At 44.0% G+C, this 10,166-nt stretch overlaps 1 protein-coding gene across 8 annotated transcripts in view; it reads left to right on the top strand.

Moving 5' to 3' along the window:
* The first annotated feature begins 8,165 nt into the window (after positions 1-8,165).
* The window catches only part of CHST7 (carbohydrate sulfotransferase 7), a 77,224-nt gene continuing 75,223 nt past the window's right edge, over positions 8,166-10,166 (top strand). For all 8 annotated transcript variants that reach the window (XM_006046805.3, XM_006046807.4, XM_006046806.4 and 5 more), the window contains exon 1: positions 8,166-9,861. In XM_006046805.3, the coding sequence (XP_006046867.1) occupies positions 8,370-9,830 (1,461 nt within the window). In that variant the 5' untranslated portion in view covers positions 8,166-8,369 and the 3' untranslated portion in view covers positions 9,831-9,861. The remainder of the gene's footprint in view (positions 9,862-10,166) is intronic.

Below are 10,166 nucleotides of genomic sequence, written 5' to 3'. Positions count from 1 at the left end.
AAGGAATGATGCTAAAGCTGAAACTCCAACACTTTGGCCACCTCATGGGAAGAATTGACTCATTGGAAAAGACTCTGATGCTGGGAGGGATTGTGGGCAGGAGGAGAAGGAGACGACAGAGGATGAGATGGCTGGATGGCATCACTGACTCGATGGACGTGAGTCTGAGTGAACTCCGGGAATTGGTGATGGACAGGAAGGCCTGGCATGCTGCAGTTCATGGGGTCACAAAGAGTCAGACATGACTGAGCGACTGAACTGAACTGAACTGATACTTTCCACATTGTATATCCCTTCTTACTTTGCTATAAATTAATTGTCCATATATGCATGAGTTTCTCAGCTACCTATTCTGTACTATTTATCTATTGTGTCTATTTACATGCCAATAACATATTGTTTTGATTACTATAGCTTTGCAATATAGTTTGCAATTAGGATGTGTGATACTTCCAACTTTGTTCAACATTCTGAAGATTGTTTTGACCAACTGAGATATTTTGTGGTTCCATACAAATTTTAGAATTTTGTTTCTCTCCCTGTTAAAACTGCCACTGACATTTTGATAGAGATTACCTTTACTCTACAGCTGTTTTGGTAGTATGACTATTTTAACACTACTAATTCTTCCAAACTATGAGCACAGAATTTAATTACATTTTTTTTGTCTTTAGTTGATTTTATCACTGCTTTATAATGTACAATTTAAATTATTTTACCTCCTTGGTTAAATTTACTCCTAGATATTTTATTCTTTTGAATTTACTTGGAAATGAGATTGTTTCCTTAATTTATCTTCCTGATATTGTGTTGTTAGTGCATAGAAATGCAACTGACTTTTGTATATTGATTTCATATCCTGCAACTTTACAAAATTGGTATATTAAATCTAACATTTTTTGTGAAATATAGATTTTTCTATACACAATAGCATATTTTCTGTAAATAGAGACAGTTTTATTTCTTTATTTAAATATGGATGCTTATTTCTTTTGCTGGCCATTTCTCTGCCAAGATTCAGTACTATGTTGCATAAAGTAGGAAGTATGTTTCATAATCTTAGATGAAAAACTTTCAGCTTTTCACCAGTGAGTATGATGTTAGTTGTGGGCTTGTCATAGATGACCTTTATGTTATTGAGGTATGTTTCCTTTATATCTAGCTTGTTGAGATTTTTTATAATTAGATGTTGAGTCCTGTCGAATATTTTTGTATATCTATTGACTGTGTGCTCAGTTGTGTCCAATTCTTTGCAACCCCATGGATTGTAGCCCACTGGGCTCCTCTATCCAGGGAATTTTCCAGGCAAGAATACTGGAGTGGGTTGCAATTACCTACTCCAGGGGATTTTCCCAACCCAGGGATCGAACTGGCATGTCTTGTATCTCCTGTACTAGTATACATATTCTTTACCACTGCTGCACCTGGAAACCCAAGATTTGTGTGTGTGTGCCTAAAATCTGTGCAAAGTGCTAGAATGCCTTACTGCCAAGGGGTGAAGAAACAGTGGAAGCTAAATCAACTCCAACTTTGTATCTGAAGCCAAGAAAAGATCACATGATTTTTATTCTTCATTTTGTTAATGTGATGTATCACCTTCACTGATCTGCATAATCCCATCCTTGTAATGAATCCCACTTGATTATGTTGTCTGATCTATTTAATATATTGTTAAATTCCATTTGTTAATATTTTGTTGAGTATTTTTGCATCTATGTTCATCATAGATATTAGATTGTAACTATTACTTTTATTGTTCTTATCACACTTTAGTATGTCAGTAATTGTCACCTGTAAAATTAGTTTGATAGTTTTCTCTGATTTGTGAAGTTTTAAGAATGAGTGAGTGAGTGAAGTCGCTCAGTCATGTCCAACTCTTTGCGACCCCATGGACTGTAGCTTACCAGGCTCCTCCGTCCATGGGATTTTCCAGGCAAGAGTACTGGAGTGGGTTGCCAATGGACACTAATTCTTCACTAAAATTTTGGTAGAGTTCACTAGTGAAGCCAACTGGTTCTTCATATTTACTTTTTGGTGGTTTGATTCAAATGATTCAAGTCCTTTACTTGTAATTAATCTGTTCAGATTTTTTATTTCTTCATGATTCAGTCTAGGTGGATTATATATTGATAGGAATGTTTCCATTTTTTCTAGGTTGTCCACATGTTGGCATATTATTGTTCATGGTAGTCTCCTGATCTTCTATTTGTGTTATATCAGCTATAATATCTTCTCCTTCACTTCTAATTTTATTTATTTGAATCCCCACTCTTCTTTTCAGTATCTAGTGAAATGTTTGTTTCTTTTATTTATTCCTTCAAAAAACAGCTCTAAATTGTATTGTTTTTTTTTCTATCACATTTTTATTTCAGTTATTTCTATTTTGCTTCTACCAACTTTGGGCTAAGTACATTCTTCTTTTTATACTTCCTTGAAAGGTATAAAGGCAGGCATATTATTGATCTTCTCTTTTTATTATTGTAGGGATTTATTGCTGTCAACTATTCTCATAGAATTCTTTTTGATGTAATCCATAAATTTTAGTGTTTTGCTTCCTTTCTCATTTCTATAAAGATATTTTTAAAATTTCTCTTTTGATTTTTTCCTTTGATTTATTGAGTATTTAGTAGCATATCATTTAATCACCACATATGAATTTGTAACTGTGAATTTTCTAGCTTTTCCCTTGCAATTTATTTCTAGTTTTATACCAGTGAGGACAAAAAAGTCTTATACCAGTATGGACAAAAGAGATGCTTGGTATGATTTTAATCCTCTTAAATTTATTAAGCCTGTTGTTAGTCTATAGTAGTATCTATCCTGGGGAATGTTCCATGTGTGCTGTGTATTCTGTTAGAATAAATAATATGTAAATGTCAGTTCAGTCCATCTCATCCAAAGTGTGGTTTATGTTCAATGTTTCCTCATAAATTTTCTGAAAGAAAGAATATCATGTGGCAGATTCATTTTGATATTTGGCAAAACTAATACAATTATGTAAAGTTTAAAAAAATAAAATGAAAAAAAATAAATAAAATAAAATAAAAAACCTCAAAAAAAAAGAATAGATGGAGGAATTGAAAAATATAAATTAAATTCAATGGGAGCACTGAATATGAACTAGAAAGAGTGAAACAAAAAAGATAAAAGATCATCACATAGTTCAGTTGCTTTTAAACATGGCTGCTCATTAGAAACATATGTGGAGCTCTGGTGAAAAACAGCAATACCTGGGCATTTGTATTTTTCAAAAAGCTTTCAAGATAATTGTGATATGCATCTGGATTTTAAATAGTGAACACAGGTTTTTCTATTAAATGGTAGTGATGATACAGAGTTCTATTGTTTGTAGAGCAATCATGATACAATGGTATTGTGTGTAATAGTTACATAATCACAATAGTAAAAGATGTTTATTAGTTTTCACAATCAAGAAAAGAATAGTTTTCACAATCAATAGCCAGACAAAAAATAAATTACAATTGCAAGCCATATTGGGAACAAGATTAACCTAACAATATTTGGGGGGGGGGGTCAAGCAGAGTGATGTGGTAGGTGGAATTGCATACATGCACATGTTTTCATCCACTCAGCCAGTCTATGTCTTTTGGTTGGTGCATTTAATCCATTTCCATTTAAGGTAATTATTGATATGTATGATCTTAATACTGTTTCTTAATTGTTTCGAGTTTATTTTCTGTAGGTCATTTCTTTCTCTTGTGTTTCCTGCCTAGAGAAGTTCCTTTAGCATTTGTTGTAAAGCTGGTTTGGTGATGCTGAATTCTATTAACTTTTGCTTGTCTGGAAAGCTTTTGATTTCTCCATCAAATCTGAATAAGAGTCTTGCTGGGTAGAGTATTCTTGGGTGTAGGTTCTTCCCTTTCATCATTTTAAATATATCGTGCCATCCCCTTCTGGCTTGTAAGGTTTCTGTTGAGAAATCTGCTGATAGCCTGTGAAAGTTCCCTTGTATGTTGTCATTTTTCCCTTGTTGCTTTTAATATTTTATCTGTCTTTAATTTTTGAGAGTCTGATTACTATGTGTCTCCATGTGTTCCTCCTTGGGTTTATCCTATCTGAGACACTCTGTGCTTCCTGGATTTGGTTGAATGTTTCCTTTCCCATGTTAGGGAATTTATCAGCTATTATCTCTTCAAGTATTTTCTCAGGTGCTTTTTCTCTCTCTTCTACTTCTGAGACCCCTATAAGGTGAATGTTGGTGTATTTGATGTTGTCCCAGAGGTCTCTGAGGTTGTCTTTGTTTCTTTTAATTCTTTTTTCTATATCCTATTCTGTGGCAGTGATTTCAATCATTGTCTTTCAGATCACTTATCCATTCTTCTGCCTCAGTTATTCGGCTATTGATTCCTTAGTGCATTATTCATCTGTTTGTTTGTTCTTTAGTTCTTATAGGTCTTTGGTAAACATTTCTTGCATCTTCTCCATTGTTTTCCCAAGATCTTGGATCATTTTCACTATCATTATTCTGAATTATTTTTCTGGAAGGTTGCCTATCTCCACTTCATTTAGTTGTTTTTCTGGGGTTTTATCTTGTCCCTTCATTGGGGACATAACTTTCTGCTTTTTCATCCTAATGAACTTTCTGTAATGTAGTTTTTGCTTTAGCTGCTGTGGGACTTCAGTTCTTTTTGCTTCTTCTGCCTGCCCTCTGATGAAAAGTTTCAAATTTTTAAAACTTGGAGTTGAGAATTCATCTCCTCTGAAGATGGGATGGGGATAAAATACAAGATCACCCAAACATTTCCCTTAGGACCCACAGCAATAGCTCTATGAGTCTCACACTTTAAAAAAAGTGAATTTTTAGCCTTAAATAATGTTGTTACATACAGACATTTTCTGATGGAAATGCAAGTATAAACGATAGGGATAGAGTAGGATATTTAGGGCTTCCCTCGTGGCTCAGATTGTAAAGAATCTGCCTGCGATGCAGGAAACATAGGTTCAATACAGGAGACACAGATATAACACAGGGAACTATAGTCAATATGTTGTAATAACCTATAATGGAAAATAATTTCAAAAATAATATATGTGCATTTATATAACTGAATCACTTTGTTGTGCTCCTGAAACATTGTCAATCAACTATACTTTAATAAAATATATATATTAAGAAAAAATGGGAAATTTTGTAAAATGAATATTCCAAATTTGAAAGAAAAATTACACGTTGGCTAAATAATCTGTAGTAATCTTCAACATTAGCCTTTTACCACATTTTCTTCAAGTATCTTTGGTCAGTCAGTTCAGTCACTCAGTCGTGTCTGACTCTTTGCAGCTCCATGGACTGCAGCTAGACAGGCATCCCTGTCCATCACCAACTCTCAGAGCTTGCTCTAACTCATGTCCATCGAGTTGGTGATGCCATCCAACCATCTCATCCTCTGTCATCCCTTGCTCCTTCTGCCTTCAATCTTGCCCAGCATTAGGGTCTTTTCCAATGAGTCAGTTCTTCACATCAGGTGGCCAGAGTACTGGAGTTTCAGCTTCAACATCAGTCCTTCCAATGAATATTCAGAACTGATTGGATCTCCTTGCAGTCCAAGGGACTCTCAAGAGTCTTCTCCAATACCACAGTACAAAAGCATCAATTCTTCAGTGCTCAGCTTTCTTTATAGTCCAACTCTCACATCCATTCATGACTACTGGGAAAACCATAGCTTTGACTAGATGAACCTTTGTCGACAAAGTAATGTCTCTACTTTTTAGTATACCATCTAGGTTGGTCATACCTTTTCTTCCAAGGAGCAAGCATCTTTAACTTTCATGGCTGCAGTGATTTTGGAGCCCAAAAAAATAGGCTCTCATTGTTTCCATTGTTTCCCCATCTAATGGTATGAAATGGTATGGACCTAACAGAAACAGAAGAATATTAAGAAGAGGTGGCAAGAATACACAGAAGAACTATACAAAAATGATCTTCATGACCCAGATAACTACGATGTTGTGCTCACTCACCTAGAGCCAGACATCCTGGAATGTGAAGTCAAGTGGGCCTTAGGAAGTATCACTATGAACAAAGCTAGTGGAGGTGATGGAATTCCCATTGAGCTATTTCAAATGCTAAAATATGATGCCATTGAAGTGCTGTACTCAATATGCCAGCAAATTTGGAAAACTCAGCAGTAGCCACAGGACTGGAAAAGGTCAGTTTTCTTCCCAATCCCAAAGAAAGACAATGCCAAAGAATGTTCAACCAGCCACACAATTGCACTCATCTCACACGCCAGCAAAGAATGTTCAAAGTTCTCCAAGCTAGGCTTCAGCAGTACATGAACCGTGAACTTCCAGATGTTCAAGCTGGATTTAGAAAAGGCAGAGGAACCAGAGATCAAATTGCCAACATCTGTTGGATTATCAAAACAGCAAGAGAGTTCCAGAAAAAACATCTATTTCTGCTTTATTGACTATGCCAAAGCCTTTGACTGTGTGGATCAAAACAAACTCTGGAAAATTCTGAAAGAAATGGGAATACCAGACCACCTTACCTGTCTCCTGAAAAATCTGTATGTAGGTCAAGAAGCAACAATTAGAACAGGACATGAACCAACAGACTGGTTCCAAATAGGGAAAGGAGTATGTCAAGGTTGTATATTGTCACCTTGCTGGTTTAACTTATATACAGAGTATATCATGCTAAATGCCAGGTTGGATGAAGCACAAGCTGGAATCAAGATTGCTGGGAGAAATATCAAATACCTCACCTACACAGATGACACCACCCTTACGGCAGAAAGTGAAGAAGAACTAACTGCTACTGCTAAGTCACTTCAGTCATGTCTGACTCTGTGCGACCCCATAGACGGCAGCCCACCAGGCTCCCCTGTCCCTGGGATTCTCCAGGCAAGAACACTGGAGTGGGTTGCCATTTCCTTATCCAATGCATGAAAGTGAAAAGTGAAAGTGAAGTCGCTCAGTCATGTCTGACTCTTAGCGACCCCATGGACTGCAGCCTACCAGGCTCCTCCATCCTTTGGATTTTCCAGGCAAGAGTACTGGAGTGGGGTGCCATTGCCTTCTCCAAGAAGAACTAAAGAGCCTCTTAATGAAGGTGAAAGAGGAAAGTGAAAAAGTTGGCTTAAAACTCAAAATGTAGAAAACAAAGTTCATGACGTCTGGTCCCATCACTTCAGGGCAAATAGGGTAACAATGGAAACAGTGAGAAACTTTATTTTGGGGGGCTCCAAAATCATTGCAGATGGTGACTGCAGCCATGAAATTAAAAGATGTTTGCTCCTTGGAAGAAAAGCTATGATCAACCTATTCATTGGAAGGACTGATGTTGAAGCTGAAACTCCAACACTCTGGCCACCTGATGTGAAGAACTGACTCATTGGAAAAGACCCTAATGCTGGGCAAGATTGAAGGCAGAAGGAGCAAGGGAAGACAAAGGATGAGATGATTGGACGGCATCACCAACTCGATGGACATGAGTTAGAGCAAGCTCTGAGAGTTGGTGATGGACAGGGAAGCCTGTCATGCTGCAGTCCATGGGGTCCAAAGTGTCAGACACGACTGAGCGACTGAACTGAACTGAAACTGATCTTCAGGGTGTCTGTAAAATGTACATGGCCCTCACTGGGCAAAACCCTAGGAACATAATACTTACATTTCCACACAGGGTATACCTAAACAAGTAAACACTCTGTGCGAGTGCAAGTAGGGCCTTCCATTCTTCTGGACCACAATGCACTATGCAACCTCTGTCTTTATCCTAGAGAACTGCTTCCATCCAGCACTCAGTAACACCCACCCCGTGGCTGACGGGGGCGCCAGATGTAAATAGTGACCAGGGACCCCATTCTAAATAGTGTGGAGGAGGGTCTGCTTATGACAGAGACGGCCAAGCAGGGGACATAAAATAGGAGAGGCAGTGGAGTTCTCCGGGTGGGGTCCACGTCCTGTTACTGGGGGCATTCTGTACACACAAGCTCCTTCCTTGCCTGCAGTCAATTCATGAAGACTTGACTTCATTAAGGAGGGGTTGGGGAAAGGTGGGGTCTGGCTCCATGCGCCTCCAGCTGGCGTCCCCCACCCCAGGGCAACCCCGCCCAGATTTGACAGAGCTAGCCCAAGCGGAGAGAGAGGCGGGGAGAAGCTGCCGGGTGGAAGGCGGGGCCGGCCGCTTCAAGCCGGCCAATAGGCGGCTCTCCAGGGCTGAGCCAGGAAAGGGCAGGGACGCAGCACCACCGCCTCGAGAGTTTCCCTTGTGGATGCACGGCCCCGGTGACTCCGCTCCTCCCGGCGCAGAGGGGTCTCAAGAGGCCGGAGGAGCGGACTCAGGACGGGATTTCCGAGAAAGGAGAGAGGAAGGGTGCTCCACCCGCTCTGGAGTGGTTAGGTAAAAGATGAAGGGCCGGCGGCGGCGGCGCCGGGAGTACTGCAAGTTCGCGCTGCTGTTGGTGCTATACACGCTGGTGCTTCTGCTCATCCCCTCGGTCCTGGACGGCGGCCGCGACGGGGACAAGGGCGCCCGGCACTGCCCGGGCCTGCAGCGCAGCCTGGGAGTGTGGAGCCTGGAGGCGGCGGCGGCGGGCGAGCGCGAGCAGGGCGCGGAGGCGCGGCCAGCCGCAGAGGGGGGCGCTGGCGGGTCCCCCAGGTCCCCGGGCAACCTCAACAGCGCCGTCGGGGAGGCTGCGTCTCACGAAAAGCAGCACATCTACGTGCACGCTACCTGGCGCACAGGCTCATCGTTCCTGGGAGAGCTCTTTAACCAGCACCCGGACGTTTTCTACTTGTACGAACCCATGTGGCATCTGTGGCAGGCGCTGTATCCGGGCGACGCCGAGAGCCTGCAGGGCGCACTCCGCGACATGCTGCGCTCGCTCTTCCGCTGCGACTTCTCAGTCCTGCAACTGTACGCGCCGCCCGGTGACCCTGCCGCGCGGCCCCCGGACGCGGCCAATCTCACCACGGCCTCCCTCTTTCGCTGGCGGACCAACAAGGTCATCTGCTCGCCGCCGCTGTGCCCTGGCGGACCCCGGGCCCGCGCCGAGGTCGGACTCGTCGAGGACGCTGCCTGCGAGCGCAGCTGCCCACCCGTGGCACTCCGAGCCCTGGAGGCCGAGTGCCACAAGTATCCGGTTGTGGTCATCAAGGACGTGCGCCTCCTCGACCTGGGCGTGCTGGTGCCCCTTCTGCGCGACCCAGGCCTCAACCTGAAGGTGGTGCAGCTTTTCCGCGACCCGCGGGCTGTCCACAACTCGCGTCTCAAGTCCCGGCAGGGGCTGCTGCGCGAGAGCATCCAGGTGCTGCGCACCCGCCAGAGGGGCGACCGCTTCCACCGCGTGCTGCTGGCGCACGGTGTGGGCGCTCGCCCCGGGGGAGCATCCCGCGCGCTGCCCGCCGCGCCGCGTGCCGACTTTTTCCTGACCGGCGCACTCGAGGTGATCTGCGAAGCCTGGATGCGCGATTTGCTGTTCGCGCGCGGCGCTCCCACCTGGCTGCGGCGCCGCTACCTAAGGCTGCGCTACGAGGACCTGGTGCGGCAGCCGCGCGCCCAGCTGCGACGCCTGCAACGCTTCGCTGGGCTCCGCGCGCTCGCAGCCCTCGACGCCTTCGCGCTCAACATGACGCGCGGCGCGGCCTATGGCGCCGACCGGCCCTTCCACCTGTCAGCGCGCGATGCCCGCGAGGCCGTGCATGCCTGGCGCGAGCGCCTGAGCCGAGAGCAGGTGCGCCAGGTGGAGGCCGCCTGCGCCCCAGCCATGCGCCTGCTGGCTTACCCTCGTAGTGGGGAAGACGGCGATGTCGAGCCGCCTGAGGACGAGGAGACAGAGCCGGAGACCGAGGCGGACAGCGCCACGTAGCCCGCCACCCGCGCCCCCGGGACGGATCCGGGTAAGGTGGCCCCCGGGCAGGGAAGGGACAGGAAAGGGTCTTCTGGGAGCTTGGATCAGCCTGCAGGGGAAGGGGAGGGATGCCGTCTCAGATGGATCTCAGCGGGTGAAAATAGGTCCGAGCAGTGGGGTAAGCCCAGCTGGGAGGATTTGGGAGAGTCATCTGGATCTCTAGAATAGCCACCTGCCTTCTCAGAGGAAGACCCTGAGAAGGTAGAGGTTAATAGCTGAGGCGGGACCCAAGCCTCCACACTCTGTTTCCTCTCTGAAGTAAGAGGTAGTATGGTCTGTTGAGAATGAGGGAGT

Source organism: Bubalus bubalis, chromosome X (genome assembly GCF_019923935.1).
Source record: "Bubalus bubalis isolate 160015118507 breed Murrah chromosome X, NDDB_SH_1, whole genome shotgun sequence".
Taxonomy (NCBI): Eukaryota; Metazoa; Chordata; class Mammalia; order Artiodactyla; family Bovidae; genus Bubalus; species Bubalus bubalis.
This window is presented reverse-complemented; position numbering and strand designations above follow the sequence as displayed.